Raw genomic sequence first — 26768 nt, 5'->3', positions numbered from 1 at the left:
GCTATATGTTAATAATGTATTCATATATATCAAACTCTTGGTTGACAACTAAAGACCATAGCAATGATTTTTTTATGTATAGGGATATTTGCAGATTTTTCAGAAGTGAACATGACCTTCAACTGCATTCATTGCATTTACAAGCAGATACATATTTTTATCCATCTATTTTCATTTTTCTCATTGGGGTCACAAATAGTTACGCTATCCCAGCTGACTGACCTGGTCGCGAGTCAACCGAGTCACATCATATCTAAACAATCCAGATATTTTCACTCTTAAATAAATAAAACACGGGAACATGACATTTATTATACAAAAAATAATGAGTTTTACTTTATGTGAAAAAAAAATTCTAACATCAGAATTTACCAATAAACTCTGGCCACATCCTTAATTATCATCACCTCAAAATCTTATTTTATTGTAAACCATGAAAAATATTGACTGAAAGAAAATTCAATACTCATAGGATTTTCCATGTCGTTCAATCGGCCCCGCTGTTATTACGTATTCGTTTATGCAAATAATCTTGATTTTCTCTTGAATAATCAGTTCAGTCTCATGGCGTGCGCGCACGCCCATAGGTGCCAATCAACCCAAAAAATAGAGATGAAGAGACAGTTAATGTTATGCTCCAAATTCAACATATAATCAGTTAAAATTAATTTAATAGCCACACGAGAATAGCCGTTTTGCGAATTAAATGATGGGTCGAATTCAAATAAACCTTTATTCTGAAACGAAACACCGGAAACAGATTTTGATTTATAAAGTATACTTGATAGTTTGGCTGATTTTGCAACCGCTCACCATACAGGTGCGCTCTCGGGTATTGGCATTGCAATTGTTTGAGGCTTGAAAATGTGACGTTTGCCGGACTTGTGCGCGTGGACAGTGACTTCTTGCGTCTTCGCTGCACGTCGAGCGACTGGTGCGCGGCGGAGCAACAAACTGGCAAAGCAGACACTGAAGAAGCGACGACTCCTGATTTCTGCGTTGATGTTGGACGATTGTTGCGCTGTGCGTTTTTAGACGACCATTTTCACGTTTTTCCACATCAACAAATGTGAAACATCGCGTTGCTTGGAATATTATTATTTTTTGCCCCCGATACACACGCACAACACACGCGCGCGTTTTATCCTCGTGATTTTTCGAGTGGGGCCAGAGAAATGTAGCTTCTGCTTGACAGATGTGAGGCACTACATCTGCACCCTACAGGTCTGTATGACACCATCAATTCAACGTAATGACAGTGCATGTTAAATGAGCCCAGCATGTGGGATTGTGTCTGAATTGCATCAGCCAGTCATTTTCTAAACAATTCTAATTAGTCTTGGCAAAATCATATTCTCTTTGCTAGGCTCTTGATAGGATCATTCACCCCACTCCAACCTGAAGAGCATCGACATTTTTTTTTTCTCCTTTATATATGCATACAGCTAACAAACACTAATTCATAAGACAGAGTAGACACATGGAATACTGTCCTTGAAGTAGACACAGTGAATACAAGATATGGATGCAACTGGGTCATAACTCAGCATTTGTTCACCAGCGCACCTTCCTGTCATTTTACAGCAAGTCACCCCCTCCCCTTGTTTACCTGCTCATGAGAGGAACTGCTGCAACCCCTCATCAACATCTGCCATCTCAGACCCTGAAGGGAGCTGCTCTGTTGATCAAGGAGTAAGCGGCAAGCCATCAGCCTGTTCCGAGAAGTAGAAGAGGACCATGACTCCTGCAAGACCGCATGCTTGAAAGCAGACCACTGAAGTCGCTGAGCTAAGCTGGTTCCAGTGTAGCGCTGATGACAATGTTCCGGAGTAATATTTGACTGACAGGTGGTTCTCTGTCTAACCTGCAAGGGACAATGGCTCGCCCTGGGCCAGGCTTGCTGCTTCCCGCAAATGTACTGGGTTACCCTCCCCAGAATCTGGCCAGAGTGGTGGTCTGGGAGTGGATGAATGAACATGGGCGCTGGAGGCCCTACAGTGCAGCGGTGTGCCACCATATTGAGAACATCCTGAAGGGCGATGCCCGAGGAACTGTAGTTTTAGGACAGGTAGATGGCCAGCTATCTCCTTACATCATCGATTTGCAGTCGATGCATCAGTTTCGACAGGACACAGGTAAGAGACTCGTCAGTTTCACAAAGGTTGTGGAGAACATCCAGTTGTTGCTTCTGTATAGCATTTAAAAATACATACAGCTCTGGAAACAAATTGAGTGGACTTTTTTGAGGTATTTTGATCAATGGTATTTTTCTGCAAATACATGCCTGAAAAGACAATACGTTCATTTTACTCAACAGTCAAACGTATTCCTATCAAAATCAGAGAAACAGATTCGATGCCCCATATGGTGGCATGTCTCAAACAGAAGAAGGTAAGCACCGAAAAAAGTCAAATTGATGGACAATCTCAAGGTCATTTAGAGACACGCCTACAAACTTTAAAATCAGAAGTGGGGTGTAGTCAACCCATTTTGGGTTTTGACATCACAGATGGGGCAACAATTGTTGACAGAGTATGTAAGTATACAAATATTACAGAAAATAAGAATATACAAATATGGTCTCACAGAAAGTATAAGGATATAGGTAAAGTACGTACATGCAACCAAAATGCAGAGATTAAGTTAAAATACTGCTGAATAGATACAATTCACAGTTACTCACTTTATATATTTGATGTGTTTTCCATTATCCCACTCGAGGAGAGTGTGGCCCATACACAATTGTTAAAATATGATGTAGCGCTATAATTAGGGAAATCGTGCTTCCTTTGCAAATAATGTCACATCATCTCTCTATGGGACTGATTAAAACCAAGCCTTGATGTGTTCGCCGCACAAGTCTTATGTAACGTTCAAGGGAACGAACCAAAGTCGTCAGTATCTCGGGCTGCTTCGAGACTTCTGCGTTAGGAGCGTCCAAACGTTGTGAGATGCCCAGATGAAAAGGTGCTGCAATCATTTATTCATTCATAAGTGTCACCGGCATGAAGGTGACCTTGTCGCTGGTGAGACTCATTCATCAACTAAACAGGGCCTGTGGCTCGGAGCAAAGGTCGCTTTTCTGGATGTCAGATCCATGTGATGAGTTTAAAGTAGATGTAAGAATCCCATTTGAAATATACAGCACACTTGCTGAGTCGTTTTATCGCGTCCCTTTTAATGTGTGGTATGCGGCGCCATTTGGAAGGCAGCAGAGCATGCTATTTAAGAGTGAGCCATTGCTCTGATGATATCAACAAAGTTTCAGCTTTGACATATAACCCATGATAAAAGTATACCACATGCCACTTCAAAGCAAAATCCAGTCAGGCCAATCTTTGTTTTGTTCTGTGTAATTTTCACAGATGAGAGATGCCCTTTTTAAATGTGGCCAGATGTTTTTGTTTGGCTTTGGTTTTTGCTCTACTCTGCTGAAGGTGCGTTCGTTCTCACCAGCCAGTCGCCGTGCGCGCGAGTTGACTTTGCTGTTGGCCCAAGATACTGTCGTACATTCGGAAGATATTCCCACCATGCTCATATCGTAAATCATTTTGTGGGGTATACTGTAAGTGTCGCTGCAGGAAACGGTCCTATCAACTTGCGGGGGTGGGAACAGGAAAACTTTCAGCGATAATATAAAGATATTACATAACAGAGCGATACAAAGTCACATCCAAGGTGACCTCATGTGCATTGATCTGTATTATGTAATTGTGCTTCAATTTGTGTATGCACACCAGCCACAACATTAGATACAACTGCAAACAAGCCCTATATCAATTTGTCTTCAGAAAGATCATTCTCACAGAAGAATTCTGCAAACATTTTAATACCTGTCTGAGAAGTTGTCAATCAAAACAGATCACTTTTATGTTTTGACAAATTTGTTGGCACTCCTGTAGTGGATTGTATTAGGTACCGTATTTTCCGGACTATAAGGCGCACCTAAAAACCTAACATTTTCTCAAAAGCCGACAGTGCCCCTTATCGTCCGGTGCGCCTTACATATGGACCAAATTCCTAAATTTAAACTGGCCCAAAGCACTGTGTCATGAAATCAATCATAAGTGGCCCGCTGAAGACTATGAATCATGAATCAAAAAGACTGTGGATCATTATTTTATGATTATAAAGTAATTTGTTGCGTCTGAAGTTGAAATGATAAAGATAAAATTGAGAATGATTTGATTTGGATTAAAAATCTGACATGATGCATTAATGGTTCACCTTATAGTCCGGTGCGCCTTATATAAGGACAAAGTTTTAAAATGGGCCATTTATTGAAGGTGCGCCTTATAGTCCAATGCGCCTTATAGGTCAGAATATACGGTACTAAAGGCGCTTCAAAGTGTCCTTTGAGGCTACATGCATTATTCTGGCACAAAACAGGACTCCAAAATCACTGTAACTGTTACAGTGTAACACCATCGGCTGTATTGATAGTCGTCAACATCCTTTGTGCTTGTGTGTGCGAGTGTGTGTTTTTCCTCTAATGGGTTTTTGCGCCGACTATAAATTCCACTCCATGACATTGAATGACATAGCTCCCTTGCTAATACGAAAAGAATATCTCTAAAAAGTGTTTATAATAGCACGGTGCAATTCTTTTCTGACACCTTTGAAACATTTTGTATTTATGTCTCATGTTAAACACATCCCTGCTTTTATTTGAAATAGGGAGCATTCATGACTGTCAGGTGGTCTGTGTAGACAAGGTTAATGACTAGCATAGGCGCTAAAGTACTAGACATGTGTCTGTGTTGCCTGCAAGATGTGCCCAGCCGCCATTTGTCAGAGATGTGCAAGGCACCGAAGCCTGACGTTTATCGCTCCTTGTTGTGATGTTGTGTGTGTGTTACCTTCCCCCACGGCTGGTATAAACCTGTCACACGGGGGCCTGACGGTCAGCAGCCTGCTCACCTGATCCCATCTCCTCTTTGTTCTCATTGTGTACACGCCACCTATGTCTTACAAATGGATGAGCCACAGAACGACCGCAGCAATTGATTCCAGCTCCAGAGTGTAAAGCATGTTGGTTGGAAAATGTACTGGATTGAATGTTTGCGGCTCGGGAGGTCAAAGCTGCCGCCACTTGCTGTCGTAGGCATGTTGAGTAGCCCAATGGAGAAACTGTTTTGTAGTGGGAGGGAGAGGAACGTCAAGGTTGTCTCTTTAGGTGGGTTCTTCTGTAGAGTTCCCCCCCCCCCCCCCCCCCCCCGACTCACCAGTGGTTTTTAAATGAACTCCTGAGGGTTTTAGAAAACGGTTTCTCAAAGTAATGTGGTGGTGGCTATGGTAATGTGACAACATCCGCCAGCAAAGCGTGCTTCGCAAATGTTGTGGTTCGGTGTCGTTTTTCCTCAGAATTGTCTGAAATAATATTAAGGCTGCAACAAATGATTTTCTTCAGTCAATTTTATTCAGTCTGAATTGGATTTTGAAAGATTAAAACAATCTATATTTCAATCCTGTCTGAAAAAACATTTCAAACTGACAAAAAATGCACCAACAAAATCATTCATAATGTGCCAGAACTGTTCTTCGTGGTTTTCTCAAAGGAAAAGCAAATGTTTTATTTTTGAATAAGATAATTAGTCTGCTTTCATGGAGACTAACAGAAATTGCATCACGTTTACTGTTGTGAAGCTCTAATTCTGACCATTGTAACATTTTTTAAAGGATTAATCAATTATCAAAAATATATATCCATTATTTTAATAATTGTCAAGCTTCTCATGACCAAGACTTGTGTTCGGAGGAAACACCCCCCACCCCCACCCCCCCGCGCTAGTGTTTCACATTACAGTGCAGTTGATGTGTAATTTTATGCATAGCGTGGATGGATATCTGGCAGAAGGCAGTTTATTTGGCTCACAGCCAAGCAAAATTGATCTGTTCTGTTCCCTAGGGGTCTGCTTGAACCTCTAAACACTGGAGTAGACTGATCCCCTTTCACTATACCCACTCCCACCTGCAAAACACACAAGCTTATCTGCCATATCCATCATGTAGCCACTCTTGCGGTCTCTATTTCACGTTCAGTTACTGTGCTGCGTTTGTTTCCTGACTTTGTTTTTGCCGTGATGCAGAAGTGACACAGACAAGCAAGTGTGCACTCAGGAATGACTGCTAAATTGTCAAGGTGGAGCTGGGGAAAGAAAAAAAAAAGGTGCTGGCGTTTTAAGGCTCTCTCAGATGCAATTATGTGTTGGCAGAAGGGTTAGGGCGATGAAAAGTTTCCCCAGAAGGACGTTCTGACACCGCACACGGGCAACTGGACCTGTCATAAAAATAGCCTGCACAAAATATATTAGATCACAAACATATAGCTGCTGCCAAGATGAAAGTTGAACTTGATAAGGGACAATGTTATGAGGTCAATGTCTTTTTCTTTCTATGTGCCATTAAAATTGAGGCTAAATGAAAGTTGTAGCTATATCCCCAGTGTGTCTACTTGACTTTTTTTTTTTTCAACAGGACTGTATAATGACTTGGTGTCCTTTTTTTTGTGTGTGTGAGAAAGATTCCCTCAAGATGATGGAATAGGATTTAATGTTTTGTTCCTTGTCCAACACTTTTTTTCTTCCCCTTTTTGTTAAAAAAAAGGCTTTGCAGAGAGAAATTCGTTTTTGGTTCTCTTTTCCAGATTTTTTGCAGAAGTACTGATTGAAGAAGAATAAATACAAATACAGCCTTGAGGAAGGCACTTGATGTACTGTGGCTCGGACGCACACGAGCATCTGCACTCCTCACTCACCCTCACTCGTATTTATAAATAATGTGTGGAGAGAAAAAAGTGCAGCTTGAGCTCCCACGTCAGGTATCTCTTTGCAGATGGCACATTCTATAAACAATAGGAAGAGAGAGGATTTCCCACTTGCGCAGAAAAGGAGTTATAGTACCTATGAGATAAGGAAGAGTCATCTGCATACATTGCTCCGGCTTTGAACACTCATCTATGAATATGGATTATGTAGTTGATGCTTTAGCTGGCTCAATGTCAACTAAAGCTTTTCATGAATCATGTTAGTGATAAAAAAAATAAAATATTGTACTGTATAAACAGTAAATGACAATGTGGTTGGGTCTCTTGCCTGTAATTAGACCAATTAATCTTGGTTGTAGATTTTTAGTTAGTTTGTCTGCTGTCGTATTTAGAGTGTGTTGCAACACGACCTTACATTAAGTTTAAAGGCAAGTCAAAACTCGAAATGTTGAAAAATGTTCTGATTAAGATTGTGTTTGGGGAATATGATGAGCAAAATCCATCAATTCAATCCAGGAAAAAGTACATGTTAAATATCAGGGGCCTGCATGTATCAGCGCCATGTGTGTTGGAAGCAAAAGAATGAGCAAAGCAACTTTGATGCCCCCTGTTTGTAAACTTTTATTAATTGACCACACAAATCACTGTGAATATGTCCACCGTTGTGGTTAACGTTATCCAGTGTGCAAGTTGTCGTGCACTGCATTGAAGACAAGGCCTTGAACAGAATTTACGTGATCCCTAGCCAAGGAAATGCCAAAGTCACTGTAGCCCAAAGCAGCTGGCTGGATTCCACTTGGATGTCAACAGAACACGCCATGGACAAGGTGAGAAGAGAAGAGGAACAGAGTGAGAGGTGGAGCGTTTTCCTAATGGAAAGCGACAGTCCAGCAGGAGGGAGGCATAATGCCGCTGTCAAGCTGTGCACGTTTGTCTCCTGTTAAGCGACCACTCACTCGCAGCTTTTTAAAATTGTCTCATTTTAACATCTTAGTGTTCCAAGTGTTGGAAATCTTTCTTTCCACGTTTGTTTGGCATTTAGTGACTCAATTCTGCATCTTTTCACGTCTGCTATGAACTTCAGTTTCACATCCTCTGGTTTTACTATAAGACCAAAAGCTCAATTCAGATAAATGACCTATGAGTTTAGTCTGACGTTCTGTAAAAAGCGTCATTTAACTGAAACCAAAGCCAAACTGACGTAAGAACTAAAAGCACATCACATTTTGGTTTGATCTCACTGGTGCGCTTTTGAGCCATGACTGTGCAGAGACAGCATGATAAATTGTTGAATCCAAAATGAAAGCCCAAGGTGCTTTTGAGAAAGTGTCGTTGTCCGAGTGTGAGCTCTTGCAGTGGGCATTTCACACTTGCACATGACAATCTGTGTGCACTGTGCCACATTGTTGGCACACAAAGAAATGGAATGCTAATTGGCCAATGATATTCCAGCCAACAGCAACATTATCAGTTTGAGTGAGCATGGCATTGTGCTTTACTGTATATCACATGATACTTCTTTCACACATAACTTCCCCCATGCAAAAGCAGCTTAGCTGGGAGAGCGCTTGGGTGAATAGCATTGTAGGGAAGGCCATCAAGTTGCATGATTGATCACAAAGATTTAACACCTTCCACTCATAATTAATGTAAACTGTGAATTATTAGTACCCTTTTTTCTGAGAGTGCAAGTACCTACCAGTAGTCATATCTAAGGGCTTGAGTTCTATAGGTTGAAAGTATTCGTTTTGGTTAGGGGTTTGTTTTGGATATTTTTGTGTACCTCCCAGACTATAATCTGGTTTTATAAAACAGAATGTGCAGCGTTTACACAAATTGCATGGGTAATTAACTGTTTCAGAACATCTTCTTTGACTGTAATTATTTATTCTTTCAATCATATAACATGTTTGCAAGGTCATTTCATGACCACAACTGCATGAGCTGTTTCTCAACAGCTCCTCTGACACAATAGGTCTATAAGTCAACTTTGTGCTGATTAGGCAGGATACGACACTGGTATGCAATGTCGTTCCTGTGTGTGAGCCCTGACTTGAAATATGGTGTTGTCACATGCGGGCAACAACTGCAGCTAAATTGGCTGAAGTGTATGTGCAGGAGTGTGTGTGTGTGTGTGGGGGGGGGGTTGCAATATGGGTTGCAGAAACACCCATATTACTAAAAATGTTATTTTGAGTTTCCTAACACAGTCCTTGATTTATCGTCCCCCACCCTTCGCTGTATAAATATTAAAAATTCTTGTTTACTCTTGTTTCTCTATCTGGCAGTGCTGCTTTCAAACTGGACTGATTAAAGAATTACAGAACTCTGGAATCAATTGACTGGTGTCTGAGACGAATATGGTTTGAGAATATGGAAGCCTCATTAAGGCACTGTGGAAAGGCAAAGAGATTAAAAAAAACAATTTCAAATGTCTGTTTTACATATGGTTGAGTTTGTGGAAATCAGTCAGTATGCCAATATCTCGCTCATGTGTCCTGTGCATAGGAAGATTTTCATAGACTTCGCTTTATATTATGTCAAAGCAAAGCACATGTCGTGCTTACTGCAACTTGCACCTCTTTTTCTCTTTAGCAGCATTCATCCATATACACACAGGTAGACCAGCACATGTGCATGAGCCTTGTTGTCATTCCCACACACGGTGAGTCAGCAAGTGGCGAGGTCAGTTATGAAATTCTGAGATTCTGATGATTATTGCAGGGTTTGATGCTTGGCTGCTCTACTGGCGCGTGGACCAACTGCAAAATATTTTTCTAGTTGTTTTACAGCGGTACTTGTAAATACATTGCATTTGACTTGTCTGCTTCTTTGGTTTGGGTGAGCCAAGGCAGATTTTTACTGCAGTTTGCTGAAGCAAGTCAATCCAACTTCCTTTACAGAAAGTATCGAGACAAATATAAATGCAAAACTGAACGGAACATTAAAATAGAAAAAAATAACGTTGATTGAAACCGACATACCAAACCAAACAAAACGGATTGAAGGCGATATAAAACATTTAAGTTAAAAAAAGATACATGACAGGTTTGCAGGTTTAAATTTGATTTCAAATTTTTCTTCTTTGGTTTGGCTCACTTTGTGAAACAGAAATGGCATTCTTAAAAATAAATATATTTGGACAGTCAATCTTATAGTTCTACGCAACAATACAGCTCATTTCTCTCCAAAAATTGTTCATATAGAGTTTTTTTACATGCACTCAATAATACAAAAACTCAAATTTTGGCAGTATCCAAGTTTCAGAACGGCACATGAACACACGCTTAACCGCTCTAATTTGTGATTCTAAAAAAACCAAAAGACCCCTTGGGTTGCCTCTTTTTTTTTTTTTATGCAAACATCTGGTCATATAAACGAGATTGGGTTCCCCAAACCAACAGAGGAAAAACTGTAATGGAAGGGGAGTTTTCAAGTCTTGATTTAAAAGAAGGCAGAGTCTCAGCAAGCCTGTCATCTTCTGGGATTTTGTCCCAGTTATTTGGTGCATAAAAACAGATTGCTAGCTCTCTCTTTTAGTTGTAACCAGGGGACAAAAAGCAGACCTGTCCCAGAGAACATGGGGGTGTCTCAGAGTTGAAAGAACTGACGATGTCTTCAGTTTACCAAGTAGTTGAGCCTCTTTTCTCCCGATTTACTGGCAGCAGAACTTATTCGTGCGACTCCTTTCTATTGCAGTGTTCACTTTACAGGCTTAAGCCAAAGAAAAACATCCCCCCCCCTTTTTTTTTTTTTTTATTCTTCGCTGGCACAAATCCTCCACCATTCATAGACCTCCTCCAGTATTCTTTCCCCCTCCAATTCCTCCCTCTCATCCTTTTTTTTCCTTCCAGCTCTTTTGGTTTTGTGTATTTTCTTACCATCTTCCTCTCTTTCTTACTCTTTCTGTAAACCATAACTAAGGCTTTGGCTTGGTACATCCATCGTGTTTGCCAATAAAGACCAAACGACGCTTTTGGGAATCCAAGTGGCAGCTCACACAGCAGTACATTGTAAAGGGCTGCAAATGAATGTGTCATATCAGCATAGAAAATGTGCTTTAATGTGTGACTGTAAGAGAAGAGGAGGAGAGCTGTGATATTGAAACCTACAATGCTGTTAAAGCAGCTTAATGCCGACTGTCATCCTCATTATTATAGTCTCTCATCTCAGGTTGGTTGTTAATAAGCAGCTAAGTGCTCTCGCAGAACACTTTGCACAGGTACGATGATGGCAGCTTTTGAGCAGAGACCTTAACAGTCAGTGGTGCATGCATTGAATAAAACTGCCCCCTCCCAACCATGATTTTCTGATTTGTTTGGGCCTGATGTTTTCTCGCAGTATGCGTGTAATGTGTTTTTAAGCATCATTCTGTTTCTTCATCTTCTCTTCCATCGTGGATTAATTTGTTTGAGGTGTTTTTTGGAAAGTGCTGTTTTTCTCCCTCTCACCTTGCTGCACAGTTTTCTGTATGTGATGGGATAGAGGCAGGCAAAACTGATTAAGTGAAAAATAAATTTGCCAATAGCAGATAACATTTTGCTTCTATTGTTATTTTAAATACAGATCCAGATGTCACGTGACTTGTTTACGCCGCATTGCTGGCAGGATAGTAAAATTGATTTACAATGGAAAGCAGTGATAAAATTAGCGTTTATCAGTGACATTGTGTCATTGAGGGATTAAATCAGTCAATCTGACGATTACAAGGCTTTTGTTTACGGTAACACTCCTCATAATCCTCCTTCTGGTGCATGCTGGAAAAAGAGCAACTCAGTAGAATGCACCCAGGCGACAACATGGGCGACCTTGACTGGCTTGCCTGAGCTCATCTGCTGCGATGTAGCCGGCAGACACCCATTTGTCATTTAGGGCTAGTAGTAACAATTAAAAATACATTCAAATAAATTAAAATTACATTCATTTGCTTGAACGGTGGTTGAAAAAAGATTATGGAAAGGTTGAGGGTATTTGGTAATGTGTGTATTTTATAGAATAGAATGCCTTTATTGTCATTGTTTAAAATTGAGATGAGCAAAATAACCTCACTTTGACTATTTTGTCAAAAAAATACACAATAAACGCTCAATGACACCAACAAGAAGCGAACAAAGCAAGCACAAGCATTCATCCACCTGCTCACAAAAGGCTGCTTGGTGGATTCGCTGAGGCAGACGAGTCCCATCACTCACCAGTTGGGAGGGCGATGCGGTGAAATTAGCATCAAGTTTTTGGTCCTGCCAAAATGACATTGTTTACATTTGGCGCAGTGGATTGAGGGTTGCGTGACGTCAATGGCCACAACGCACTGGAGTTGTGCCTCAGAGAAAGTTTAAAGATTATGTCATAAAACTTGTGATCGTGGTATTTCTCCGATGCCTTCCCTCTCACCATGTCAGTGAAGGAAAAAGCCTTAACTAGATGATATGGACCAGGATGGAATCCAATGAGTGGAAAATGTGAGGAATGGCTCAGAAAGACAGTGCTGGTGCATAGCCAAGACAGACTGTGGAGGGGAACACTGCAAAGTTGGCTGCTGGCAGCTTGCTCCGAGAAAAAACAAGTGTTAACGTTCACATGCCGTATACTATCTATGACACTCACCGCCGTGTAGCCGAAGGAACAGCTTCCATTACAACACAGATAAATCTCATGCTCTTTATTGAAAGATTTGTGAGACTGCTTGTGGTTGTAACTAAGGCATGACTAATTTCCTTCATAGTCGTTTCCCTCACACATGCTCAGGGGTACATTTAGTCATTTAGGAGGCAAGTCACGGGGGCCTTCCGTATCTGTAGGCTGTATTTTTTTTTTTATATTGTTTATAATCAACTAAAAATTGTCGTTTTCAAGAGATTGACAGTGACTGATCACAATGGAACATTAATTGATGGATTTTGAGTAAACAATGGATATAAATCATTACTCTATTTTTAATTGCTGATAAATTTGATAATCGATTGTCCAACAATCACAGAATTTTGACACCTGTTGTCTGTTTTGCTTACTTAAACTAGAATCATGTTATCCGGTAAAATAGTAGTCCGTTACATGAAAAGGGAGGGGTGGTTCTTGTCACGATCAATATAATTAAGCATTTCGATGTGTTTTTTTGTGTGAGTTAAGACTAAAACTAATTGTTTTGGAAGTCGCATAAAAACGTTTTGTTAGATATTATTTTGTTGCTTACTTACAGGAGTCTGATAATATGTTGTCTTCGGTACTTTGCTTATTACAGATTCTCTAATGCAGAGCAAAAATCTCATTAAAATTTCCATCCAAACATTCCGAAGAATGTGATTTAATAGATTGAATTAGCCCAAAGGGTCTCTCAATGTGAATATGTTAAAATTGTTGTTGTGAAACCCTCGAGTTTCTTCTGAATCTAAATCCTGTTTGACACCCATCAACATTTGAGGAAGGAAAGCTGTTTTTCTGTTCTAGTTTGACTTCCCTGAGGCACAAAGCAAGCTCTATGAAGTAATGCTTGGTTGCGTTTAATGTTTCAAAGAAGATTATTTCAACCATGTCAACTGTCTTTGTGATTTAGTAGAACAAAAATTGTAGGAGTTGGTGACCTCTGACCTCTCAAATACGCTTCTGGATGAATGCATACTAGATCTCAGTCACACTCCAGAATGTTGTTGAAAGTCTTACTCAAAGTGGAACTTTCAACTGCAAAATTTGATTACGTTTTACATTTTCACTTTCTGTCATAAGGAATGTGTGTGCCCATGCGTTTGCAGTGTATTGAAACGGGATGGCATCTGTTTTTAATTCCTGCAGCTGGCTTCTGAGGATAGCCAAGGACACGTTCTACTTGTTCAGCCATTCAGGAGTCACTTAGGTCTTCGGTCACTGCCAGAGGAAAACAAAGCTATTAGAAATGGAAGCACACTTGGCCTCCATCGACAAACAGGCTGCAGGAAGTTTTCCTCCAGCTGAGACCTGGAAGGGCAGCTGAGCTCTCCCTGAACTGCCTTGCCCCTGAGTAGCAGTGGGTTTTGAGTTCCTTTGTGGAGTCTGACAAGACAATACATCACACAACTAGTACTCGCTTGAAAGGAAACTAAAGACAACTGGAGGACGTTGAGGGTAGGGCAGGAAAGATGGCTCCTAAAATCACACAGAACCAGTCAGGAAGTGGACACTTTCGCTCAGTTTCCTGTCAGGAAGGACAATGGAGAAAGTCATGACATGAAAATGTCAACAACTCGTGTTTGAATTTTTGTGTGGACACAACTGAAAATTACTGCAGCAAATCGAGGGTGTATATACATATATACTCGGTATATTAAAAATAAAATGTATACAAAAGCGCTGTCAATCATGAAATGTTAGTTCATGCGACAATTAGTAATATAGTATGCTTTGAGCCTTACGGACATTTATCACAAAGTAATCTTCATTAGCAGCCCAAGTTCCTGCCTCAGCATTTGTTAATTTCATAATTGGATTAACCTTAGTTTGAATTGAGGTTAAAATAGCAATTACACTTCTTACTAATGGCCTCACTAGCTGTTATGGTCAGTCAAATTTCCATATCTTCACAGTTTTACATCCTCGACAGCTCCACAAAATACCAACTGTGCTTCAATGTCACTCTTAATCCTGTCATGTATTTTCAGGCACCATGAGACCAGTGCAAAGGAACTTCTATGAACCGTCGTCTGCTCCTGGCAAAGGTGTAGTATGGGAGTGGGAGAATGACAATGGCTCATGGACGCTGTATGATATGGAGATCTGCGTGACCATCCAGAATGCCTACGAGAAGCAGCACCCGTGGCTCGATCTGACTTCTCTAGGCTTCTGTTACCTCATTGACTTTAATAGCATGTCACAAACCAACAAGCAGAGTCAACGCAAGCGGCGGCTTCGGAGGCGTATGGATCTTGCTTACCCACTTATCATGGGTTCCATCCCCAAGTCGCAATCTTGGCCTGTGGGCGCCAGCTCCGGCCAGCCCTGCTCATGCCAGCAATGCATCCTGGTCAACAGTACGAGAGCCGCATCGAATGCAATCCTTGCCTCTCAGCGACGGAAGCTCCACGGAGGGGCTGCAGGCAATACAGGTGCCACAGGAACCCTGACGACAGTGCGGCAGAGCAACACCTTTGCTGGAACCTCTCTTTGGTCTCCAACCTCATCAGTGACCAATAATGTCAGTATAGGAGGCGGGCAAACCAAAGGTGAACAGGTGCAGGTGCCATTGTCCCCAACCAACTTTCCTGTGATGTCATCCCTTGGCCACAACACACTTGGAGTCAATGGACAGAACAACTTGAACCGACCAGGCACTCAGCGCATCTCTGTGGCCACTCCGAGAGGAGCCATTCCACCAGGGTAATGAACTTTTATTGTATTATATAACTGTATTATCATTATATTTCTCTATACTATTAGGTTACAGTAACATGCTGATGAGTGTTTCTGCAAAAATGTCCTCGAGTCCTACTGGAAAAGTCTCCCATGTGTGTATCTGACATGGTTGCTGCTCAATAATTAGCTTATGTTGGCCCCACAGGCAGGAAGTATCCTGCAACTTTCACCCTCACTTCTTCTTTGATTCTTCTTTGAACTCGGGCGTCATTATCAGACAGTGCCGTTGCAGCATGGGTATTGGGAGCATGTGATGTCATAGTCTTTCGGGTTTCATTAGTTGTGCGTTTGTGTTTGTGATGAGTGGATCGAGTATGAGCAGTGGGTTTGTGGTGTAGCTGCAGGCACCTTCTAGCCATGGAGGTCAAGCTCCACGGGGGAAAAATGAATAATGGATCATGGAAAATGAGTGGTTGGTTTGACTATAGTGGAGAACACCATTGAGGAAAATCAGGCTTTCTAGTATTTAATTTTTTTATTTTATGTTTTTTTATAATCAATTATTCCATCAATTATTCCATCAAATAATTTTGCATGAAATGAAAGTGAAACTTTACTGCTGTTTAGTTGGTATTGTTTAGTGATTAAAAACGTTTTGGAACCAATTCAGTTGCTGGTATGGTTGTCGTTTTCCATAGTAGAAGCAGACATTTGTGAATGTCTTGTTTTGATTGATCACAAAAGATCATCTCTTCGTGAATGAGGACGCAAATTAATGAATTATTACTATTGAAAGGCTGACATTAGAGAATTTGGACAATTCTAAGGTAAAAACAGCTCCAAACGATTACTTTAATCATAAAATAGTTGTCGATTAATTTGATAATCGATTACTTGTCGATTAATCGATTACTTTTGACAGCTACAACTTACTTACTTAAATAACCGTCTTTTGAGCTAATTTTATTCCACTTTGTCATCACCACTCATGAGTAGAGAGACTAAGAGAAAGCTGCTAAAGCGGCTGAGATGTACAAAAATTGTCAGGCGGGGGTGGTTCAACATACAGGATGCACGTGGTTTACATACCCTCAGCAACATGCTCACTCACGTGTGCACCGACACAAACCTTTCACACAGGCTCATTTGTGGACACCACAAATCAACAGATAATGTGAGACGTCAGATTATCTTTTTGCACACAGTAGAATATAGAAACACAGATACTTGGCAGCTTGTTTTGTTTTGTTTTGAGACATTGGTTTACAGTTACATCAGATTGTACTGTTATCGCTCCAGCACGCCCGCAACTCTCGTGAGGATAAGTGGTTCAGATAATGGATGGATGGATAGCGCATCATTCTTTTTTTTTGTATCGAAAACCTTCTCATAAAAGCGACTGTATACAAAAAAAATTCCAATAATTTTTCCCCTAGTTTGCAAGTAACCAAAATGTTAGCAATCTCACAATGAAATGTGTATGTAAAAAATCACAGACTGTGAATTAAGATGCTTGTTTGGGGACATTGAGTCGTTTCAATTGTTTATATCCACACATAGTAGGAGTTTCACAATTCAACAAACTAGTGGAATGGACGTATAAAGACCAGGATCTTTCCGCCTTTCTTTACATGCTGCTCCAAACAACCTATGTAGCCTGTAAAAGATAAATTTGACCACTGCAGTAAAAAGATTCATTGATTGCTTCACATTACTCTTGTTTATCAGCTCCTGTAATTAGACAGGGTCAGAAATTAGACCATTAGATGTAAAATTTATTGCGCTGCCTGAAAGACTTGATATAAGAGGTGTGTCACAATTTCCGGAGCTGGTGTCACAAAATAATATTTCAAAACCAAAGTGCGAACTAGGATTTTTTTTTTTTTTCTCCACATTCAATGTGGGCCAGATGATAAACTAGCATGTCTACAAATATATTCAGCAGCATTTGCTTCATTCAATGCAGGACAAGGGCCAACTGTTAGAGCTGGATAGCTTGTGGCTACTTCACCAATGACAACAATGCTGAGAAGAACATCAATATGCTTCAGTTTTACTCATAATGGCCGTCATGACAGATCCCGTTAGAGACAAAATGAGGAGGAAGCAGATAAGGAGAAAAATGCATTGAACTCCAGGAAATACATCTGAAAATAAAACACCAGACTAATTTTCTTTGACATATAAAGGCTACGAAATGCCGGCTGTTGGGAATGATAGAACGTACACCTTTCAGAAGGAAGAGACAGATTTGATTTGGCAGAGTGCAAGAGATGTCAAGGTGGTTCGGTTCATCCTCTTTGACTGAATGGGCTCAAATAGGTGTGCTCAGCCAGACATAAGAAAAGGCTGTTGTTTGGAATAAGACCTCACCAATAACCATTCTGGCATTTTGGAATACTTTGTCTATTGAGTTTAGAAGTTGTGAATGTTACCAGTCCGATTTGATTAAAATAGATTAAACTGGTTTCCGTCAACATTCGCAGACCAATGCAGAGTGATGTCTTAAACCTCAGTGCTCAAGGCTCCGCCAGGACAGACAGGATGACTTTCTGCAGAGGTGCACATCTAAACCAAAGAGACAACTGCCAGCGTGCAGTTTTACAAAATGATGAGCTGCAGTTCACTGAGGCTTTGATTTGTGTGAATAAACAGCATAGATAAGTATTTGCTTGCTTGTTTCAGTTTGCCTCATATTCTTTTTTTATTCAACTCAGTAAGTGTGCAGCTGTTTTATCGCATTGCATATTTATGATGTAATACTCTCTGGGGTTCATTGTGTGATCTTTGCTTCAAGTGGATTGAAATGAAGATGAAAAGCATCCCTAATTAAAGCTCAAAGCTCTCTGCACTGTACTGTATGAAGTTTGTGTAGTGCACGTAGAACAATAACACCCTTTTACCCTATTGATGAATTTTCTTTAATTCCTGCCCTCTCAGCAAGCTAAATTGTAAGAGTTTTGATCTGAGTTTGCCCTATACCTGTACTAGACCTTCAATATATTTTTTTCAGTTGAATATTTGGCCTCAGCACAATTTTGAATACTCATGTTTTGTGAAATGTACATTTGGCCTGTGCACCCATAGGAAGAGAACATGTAGGAAAACATGAGATGATTCTATTCTTTGAAAGTGTTGTCCTGGAGTCTAGTACTGCTGAGTTAACTGTCTTGCAGTTTTGATCAAACTAAGTAATTAGAAAAAAAGTACAGCAGGCAGCAGGAGTAAGCTGGAGTTTGCTGCGCTACAGTTTGTCAATGGGACAGCCTTATTTTCCCCCTTCTGCTGGCACTGAAAGAAATGCTCTTGCAGACTTAGATCAAATAAGTCATTTGATGCGGATTTGTGAAACGCCTCTGAGCTGCAAGGCCAAAGACTTCAGGGCCCTCTTGGTCAAAGAGCCGAGTCATTTGAAGCGCTATTAGCCGACATTAAGTGGATGAAGTGTGTAGCACCACGTTGGCTGCATGTGACTTACTGGAGGTCATTTTGGGGTCTTTTGTCCATTAATAGATAAAGATATAATTGCCTCTTCCACCGTCACACAAATGAGTTATTGAATATAATTACATATCAAACTTGGTGGTTGTGCATTTTTAGCATGTTCACATTGGGTATTGGAGAATTGTTTTTTATTATAACATACTGAATACAGGACCTTCTCATTTATTTATTTATTTTTTACCTTGCAGTGTTCCTGCTCTCCCAGTCAAAAACCTGACTGGGTCTGGACCAGTGCATCCAGCGATAGCAGGTTGGATCAACTAAAATGTTTCCTTTGCGGTGAACGTATTAAAATACCACTCACGATTATTTTTTCAATTTTTCTATGTGTGTATTTGTGTTTGTGTGTGTGCTGTTACATACGCATCAGGTATGACCGGTATCCTGATGTGCGCTGTAGGTCTCCCTGTTTGCCTGACCCGAGCACCCAAGCCCATTCTGCACCCGCCGCACATCAGTAAGAGCGATATGAAGCCTGTGCCGGGAGTCAACGGTACGCGACGCAAGACCAAGAAAAAGCACCTGAGAAAAGGTAAGATGGAAGCAAAAGTGGTAGAACGGTAGTTGTAGGTTGCAGGGGAGGAAAATGTGTGAATGACATCAATTGTTCCACTTCTAATGGTATTGAAAATGAATGGATGGACATGCAGGCCAAAGACCATGGCCTGAATGAAAACAGGTCGATGGAAGCCACAGAAACTCCGGACCTCCCAAGGGAGTCTTTGTCCTAATTGATCAGTGAGGCTTCCATCCCCAGCCTACACTGCAGTTGTCCTCTTACTCAGCCCTTTACAGATCCCATTGTGCTGCACAACTTGTACTCTTTCACCTTTACTACATGTACTACCTTGTGACATGTACTACAACCTTGTGAGGGATTTTTTTTTTTTTTTTACCTGTGTCACTAAGAGGATTGCGCCAATACTCAGGCTGTGTGTTGTCATGCAAGCATGTACATTTCAAACAAACACTGTGTACAGTTTGTGGTTGGGACAATTTAATATGATACATGTTGAGATGTTTCAATTCTCACTACAACTGTACCTGTGTCAAAACACAAGATCACACAGAGGATGTTGTGTAGTGCATTGAAAGGAGGCAGCATAGTGGTACATTGTGATACATTTCTTTCTGCCTAGCTGAACCAAATAAACACATTCTGGCGGCAGAATCATTCTGTAGTGGTCTACTGTGTGGTTATGCTCAGCCATGCTAGACTGGTTGCGCACATAAAAGAATTATAATTGCAGTGGTTGAATGATGACTTCAACATGTAGCGTGGAACTTTTAAATGTGAACCTCACTGAGGTCATACATTAGGGAGGAGTAATATTTTGAGGCTAAAATATAGTTTGCATTATGTCACACAAGACTTCCACATATCAAGGCATCAAATTTCATGGGACTTCATCTTGATGAACTGTGATAGCAAAGAAGAGAAATGTAACAACTGATGAAGTGGAAATGGAACTTGCACAGAATATTCTGTGCACCTTTCTCGTGTGTGTGCGTCTTTTACTTTCCATAATTTATTTGTTTTGTGTCACAAGGGAAAACCCCAGAGGATGTTGTCCGTAGATACACTGACAAAATTAAAGTGGCACCAGATGAGGTAAAAACAGACACACGCACACAGCCTACACAGGTGTTAAAATATGAAAAAAAAAAGTTCTGGAGCTTGGCGGCTGAAGTGTTGTGTTTGGCTTGTGCAGGACTGTACCATCTGCATGGAGAGGTTGGCCACGGCGTCAGGCTATGAAGGCGTCCTGCAGCACAAAGGCATCAAGCCAGAGTTGGTGGGCAAACTTGGCAAATGCGGCCATATGTACCATCTGCTGTGCCTGGTGGCCATGTACAACAATGGCAATAAGGTGGGTAAAAGCTGGTGAGCCAACCATTATTATGATGTCACTCTCTAGGCTCCAATTGCAAGCTCGCACTGTCTTTCTGACTGATTGGGCTGCACGGTACTGGCAGATGATCCAACTTCGCAATTGTTCTACACAGATGGGGATTGCAGAGAGCCTTATCAGATCACTCGTATCTATCTCCAAAGCCCTGCGCTGGGACTTGCAGGAAATCATTATGAATTCAGCTCATTTTGGTGCAGTTGCATGAAATATTAACAGTACCCCTGTTTTCTGATGCAGAAGCAGAAAATGCAAGCACGTTCGTTTGTGCGATACCACTAATTGAAATCGAAACACACATTTTGGACTTACATGGGCGTTTCATCTTTCCCCTATATTTCTTGTTGCGCAAAGGTTGGATAATAAAGAGGACTATCCAATTGACCGCTCCAAGTTGTCCTTAGGTATGATTGTGAGTGTGAATGGTTGTCTATGTGTGACCTGCGATTGACCAGTTCAGGGGCTTCCTCTCACACTGTCTTGAATGGTGTATAAGCTACAATGACTGGCTAATACTTAAAACGTTGAATGGCGACAGTGATCATATTTTCCCACGTATATAATTGCGCTGATTTCTCCCAAGCAGGATGGCAGTCTTCAATGCCCAACATGCAAGACCATCTATGGAGAGAAAACGGGCACTCAGCCTCCCGGGAAGATGGAATACCACGTCATCCCCCACTGCCTACCCGGCTACCCAGACTCCAAGACCATTCGCATCGTCTACGACATTCCTGCCGGTGTCCAGGTCGGAAATATCCGAGTTCACTAAATCCTTCTTGCTTTTTGTGCTCTAATCCACCTTACTGCCGCTGCTTTATCCGCTTAAGTTTGATCATTCTTGTATCAAGGTTGAGCTTTGTAAGTCACTCAGAACACTGTGCTCTTTTCTATCTTTGGGCTCTAGATCAAAAATGTGTTTCAAGTGGTGAATCACAATCATCATTCTTTTTGTAATTTTGATAAATCTAGTACTAATTTATGTTGAATGTAGATTTTTTTTTGCAGCCTGTGTTCAGAACAGTTAGGAAAATGGAAGGCGGCCTACTTCATCCTGACTCTCCAGCGGTGCTATAAATTTTACAATGACCTTCGAGGACAGGCTCGATCTCTCCCAATTGCTCGGCTGTCACGTTAGCACAGCAGCTACATGCGAGATGGACACCTCCAGCTTTCATAGTGAAGCCAGTGTACCTTCATCTTTTTCCTCTTCCACAGTTTTTGACACTGTGCTTACAAATTAATTTGATATTTGATCAATGGGAATCCTAACGAGGAAATCCTTGACGTCAGTTGTCATCAATTGTTTTTTTTTCTCATGGGAAAGGGAGGAGAAAATATATTATTCAGTGCTCATATTTGCAGTGATTTGTGAGCAAACAATTCCATTCTAAATAGAAAAACGTTTGTTTACTGTATGGGCTGTATGTTTCAGACCAATGAGCACCCCAACCCTGGGAAGAAGTTCAGCGCAAGGGGGTTCCCTCGGCAGTGTTACCTGCCAGACAACGAAAAGGGCAGGAAGGTAAGCCAGGCCGCAAAATGTATGTCTGTGGATTTCAAACTTGCCAGAGAGTTATGTGTTGGTCCATCCGCCACAGTAAAACAAAGTTGAAATCTGACATTGCTTAGCCTTGTGATTCACAGCCCAAATTTATGTGGTAAAAAAATAAAGAAAACAATCAAAAGGGGTTGAAAGCCACTACAACCAATCCTCCTTGGATGAACCCTTCGCGTCACCACTTCTGTAATTTACAGGTTCTCAAGCTGCTGATCACAGCTTGGGACAGACGCCTCATTTTCACCATCGGCACTTCCAGTACCACAGGCGAGTCTGACACGGTGGTGTGGAACGAGATCCACCACAAGACCGAATTCGGCTCCAACCTGACTGGCCACGGCTACCCTGACCCAAATTACTTGGACAACGTCCTGACGGAGCTGTCGGCCCAGGGGGTTGGCGAGGACAACCTGAAGGACTAAGAGCCTTTCAAGATGGCCGGCAAGAACACGGTCCGATCGTCTTTTTTCCTAGGAAACCATAATGCCAGATTAAAGTTCATCGTCCAGCACGCTACTCTTTACTTGCCCTGACTGAGACCCTGAAGTGGTGGCAAGACAAGAGCGATGGAAGCAAAACAATTGGGGTCTTTTTGTTTTTCTTTTGCGTCATGCCCGGAGCATGTATGCGTCTGCAAAGACTTTGAGGCACGCGCTCCGTGTCTGCATTGCTGCCAGCAAACGTGTCACCGACCTCTTTTGAGTCAAAGCAAAGCATCTGCACTTGTAGCGCGATAAGAAGGCGTGCGGGGGCCAGATTGCATGGCCCGACCAACGCTGCATAATGAATGTTGAGGGAATTGCTGCAATAACATGATGAGGTGCCAATGAAGCTTTTCTCACTACATAAGACACATTTTAAAGAAATATATTATATACATCTTCTCCCCGGTTTAGTAGGAAAATCAAATATGGTGAGACTTTTCGGTGATTTTTAAACAAAGTGTGCCCCATCACTGAAGCAAGGGCTAAAGAAAGTGTTTTTTAGTACATGAAGTAGCTTTTGGGTTAGCGGAATCTCGGAAGGTTTTGCTAATAGACATAGATTACATTGTTAACCTTGTGGGCTGCCGATGAAAGGGGCTGTGAAATACCCCAGCAGACATTTGATTGCTTGCCATGAGATTTTACAGCGTACCCTTGCTACATTCCAAAGCAAAAGTCATTTATTTTGTTGACACTGATAATGCTGACCTCTGTGAACATGAAGGCTCACGCGAGTACGCTCTCATTTGAAGGAAAATGTGGCCTTGGGTCTATCCATCATGCTGCCATGCACGAAGGGGGTGCTGGGGTGTGACTGAATGCACCGAGTTCCTAAAGATGTCGTCATTTTCCCTCGGAGGATCCATCGTGTGATTCTTAACCCTCCTAGGAGGTTTTTTTTTTGCTCTGGGCACTGCTTTCCTTCTGTGGGGAGCAGTTAGACATGTTCTCTTCTTGGTTCATGTCCTCTTCATTTGCAGCAGACATCCTTTCTGGAAACATGCAAATGATGCTTTAACACTGCTGCAAATGCATCAGAAGTATATAGATTTTTTCCTTGTAGGTTTTTTGCTCTCCCTCCAAGATGTTATGCCCGATGGCTAAAAACTTTTTTGAAGATCCTTGCTAGGGAGCTTCGTTAGTTGTTTTTTTTTACTTGCGGATGAAAGCGAGGTCAGCCAGCACTGACTTCCCACAAAAGCATCTGATCAACTTTAATGAGGTGGGATGTTGATGTAAAGTTGTTGTGGGGCTCATTTCGGGGCGAATCGCAGTCTTCCACGGCAATTTTGAGGCAGCAGCTCTGCTTCGTAGGTTGATTTTTTGTTTTTCCTTTTTTAAGTCTTAAATGACATTTTAAACTTTTTTTTTTCTTTCAAAAAAAATCATCTTGTAGTACTTTGGGGAAACATTATCTACAAATGTTCTATACTCTACAATTCAAGCTCAGTTTGATTGTGCGGTTAGTTTATTTTTATACCCCAAAACACTCACTCATTAACATAGCTATAACAAACGTAGATGTCAAAATGATACATAAAATCTGACCATTATGTCAGTTTGTCAGGGACTGTTTAGGACAATGTTTATGACATGTTAATGGACGTCTAATATAATAAGTAGTGTTAGTGTATGCTACTGTCTGTACCTTCATGTAGAATGTGTATAGTTGACTTGAATAAATATAGTCAATGTATCTTTATCATTAGTGGGGGAGCCTAAAGAGCATGATTGTTGTCAAAAGGGTTGTTTCTATGGATGAAATTTAGATAACCTTTCATCAAAAGCAAACAATTAGGTCAATATTGGCTGGGGATATGTGGAATTGGATTTTTTTAAAGGCCCTGAAAAACTTTTTTTCTTTTCATACAACCGTGCTTTGTATTGTGTGATATATGCAAATGAAAAATGTGCAACTTTGCTGCTGTTGCATGCACGTGTGAAGCAGGCCTGCAGCTGCTTCTGGTGCCTCCAAAATCAACACAGCCTGTTGCCAAGTTGTCAAGTTGTGTCAGTGACTATTGCGTTTATTGACGTGGCGTTAGAGTGGCTGGAGGTCACCTTGAGGGGCAGCAACCCGACAGGGCATTTTGATGGATTTAAGTGTTGTTTTGTTTGCTTTTTAAGCAAAACCACTTTTTTGGGGGTTGGTGATCCAGCAGTAGGTTAAAAATTGACTGCTTCTTTGCTGCAGTTCCGACGTATTTATCGTGTTAATAGTTGTTTGACCACCACATTCTTCGAGGTTTATTACTTTTACACGTAGCAAATGTCAACTAATCATGAAACATTCAGGGATTATTATTGCGTGTCTAAGGGAGAAACCAATTCATTTTAGATGATGGTTCTCCATTTCTACAGCCAGTATCTTTTAAGTTGAACTTAAGTCATCATTCAAAATATGTTTAGGCAGAAACCGTATCTCTGGGTTTTTTCTTTTTCTCGAGTTTTCTTGCAGTCTTTTTTCAGTCTCAGCGTTCTCCTTGGCCCACATTTACACTGGATGGCAGCTCTTGCCTTTATATGCAAAAATGCATCTGTATGAACAGAACCTTTCTAGCTGAAATGATCAGCTTGATAAAAGTTAACAAATTTTTGTCCGAGAAATAATTCATATGGAAGCAATCACACACAGGATGCTCATACATTATTTTAAGATGTTTCATCTAAAATATTTTTCAGGGCCTTTGAATTTTTTTTTCCTTCCTTAATTTATTCCAGTACTCAGTTAACCGAACATGCATGTTCTTGGGATATAAACTGTTACTGTGAGGCAGACATGCTCATGAAATGTTCTCTGATTTCATTACAGTTTCAAGTTGTGCTCTTATTCAGGCTGTCTACTTTTCTGCCACCCTCCACAAGGCAAAATAAATTGAAACTATTCAATTTGTGGTCCTCCTTTCACTTTTGGAGGCCTTAGTTAAAAGGATCAGGGAAATGTCTACATTGAGTGAAGTTTAATGAAGTTGAGAAATCCAAGTGTTGAACATTTTGTCGGCCCTTTAGACTTTCAGGTGTGTACAGACTTCTGTGGAAAGGAAAATGCAATGTGGTTTGGTATGCCTGATCGACAGATCTTGTTTATGCAATTTACTATTTTTAAGACGTGAAACCTGATTTATTTGTAGCAAAGATGGTGATTCTTTTGAGTTAGTGGTAGTTTTCTGTGGGTTGCCTCACTCTTGTCTATAACAAAAGCAGACATATACATAATGGAAAGCATATATTTTTGATGTATTTTCTGATTAAAGATTGTCTTTGCGATAACTATAACATATCCTTTTCCATTTGATTTGAAGTGGAAAGTTATGACGTATCATTCTGCGCAGGATGTAGTATTGACTACCGTAATTGAAAGTCATAATATGTTCAATGCTTATCGTACATTTTTCAACTATACCTTAAACATTTAGTGTGGCTGTATTGTCTGTTGGTATCTCTTTGTCTCTTTGAGTGTGCGTCTTGCAAGACAAAATCATAGGCCCACGCTGTCCTTTAAAAAGACAGTAACGTTCTCCCCGAGATGCATGTGAGCCTCTTTAATGGCAACGTGTATGAAATCATCAAAAGCTCCTCTTTGGAAAGGTCAACCAGATGATGTTGGCATTTTAGCACTGTGCTCTGTATCTTGCCTCAGAACATTTTCATTTTACACGAGTGGATGAGATGGCGTTTGGCTAATTTCTCCTCTTTTTGGATATTTACAACACGCTTAATGTTTTAATTGACATTTACGATTGCTAATCATGTGGTTTGACATCACTTGAGCAGTGTCAACCTTTTTTCTTGTTCACAAACATAAAAGTCAAATGAGCTTAAAGAGACATAGAGACTATGGTTTAACTACTATAAAGGGCTTTTGAATCAATAATCAGTCTTTATTGAATCGTGTTAACCTTGTTGCATGTTTTCTGTCTTGTGGACAAAAATGGAAAAATAAATGTGCCCTCAGTGGGGGTGATTTTGTTTCACCTTTGTCACCTTCGCTTTTGTGTGTGCGTGTGTGTGTGCGTGCGTGTGTTATTTGTCTTTAGTTTTATGTGAATGTGCTTTACTGGTCATTTGGAGCCTCTGGCAATTGAACTGTGTGGGTGCTGAGGCCGGTGTGTGCTAAAGGGCATGTTGGGATGGCAGTGTGAACCGTGATGACCCTGCCCTGTTCCCTGCGGCACTGACCCAGTAGCTCCCTCTCATTGGTCACATGTCCTGCCTAATGGGAG

At 40.9% G+C, this 26768-nt stretch overlaps 1 protein-coding gene across 2 annotated transcripts; it reads left to right on the top strand.

The window, feature by feature from the left end:
• The first annotated feature begins 774 nt into the window (after positions 1 to 774).
• dtx1 (deltex 1, E3 ubiquitin ligase) lies at positions 775 to 26519 on the top strand. Of its 2 annotated transcripts, none has more exons than XM_088376661.1 (10): positions 775 to 1224; positions 1585 to 2135; positions 14395 to 15109; positions 18778 to 18839; positions 18990 to 19121; positions 20140 to 20201; positions 20302 to 20460; positions 21086 to 21247; positions 21935 to 22024; positions 22258 to 26519. In XM_088376661.1, exons 2-10 carry the CDS (start codon positions 1877 to 1879, stop codon positions 22480 to 22482), a joined length of 1866 nt encoding a protein of 621 aa, XP_088232787.1. In that variant the 5' UTR covers positions 775 to 1224; positions 1585 to 1876; the 3' UTR covers positions 22483 to 26519. The 2 variants fall into 2 exon arrangements, with proteins under 2 accessions (XP_088232787.1, XP_088232786.1); XM_088376660.1 differs by having other exon boundaries at positions 18960 to 19121.
• The last annotated feature ends 249 nt before the right edge of the window (positions 26520 to 26768 follow it).

Source organism: Syngnathus floridae, chromosome 5 (assembly GCF_059516105.1).
Source record: "Syngnathus floridae isolate MCC-2025c chromosome 5, RoL_Sflo_1.0, whole genome shotgun sequence".
NCBI lineage: Eukaryota > Metazoa > Chordata > Actinopteri > Syngnathiformes > Syngnathidae > Syngnathus > Syngnathus floridae.
Note: the sequence above shows the minus strand (reverse complement) of the source record. Positions and strands in the feature narration are given on the sequence as shown.

What these genes read in the sequence shown, in the direction of transcription:
- dtx1 (XM_088376660.1), top strand. Translation starts at nt 1,877, where the DNA reads ATGGCTCGCCCTGGGCCAGGCTTGCTGCTTCCCGCAAATGTACTGGGT. An exon ending in TTAAAGTGGCACCAGATGAG is followed by an intron (nt 20,202 to 20,301) that starts GTAAAAACAGAC and finishes TGGCTTGTGCAG; the next exon opens with GACTGTACCATCTGCATGGA. An exon ending in TGTACAACAATGGCAATAAG is followed by an intron (nt 20,461 to 21,085) that starts GTGGGTAAAAGC and finishes TCTCCCAAGCAG; the next exon opens with GATGGCAGTCTTCAATGCCC.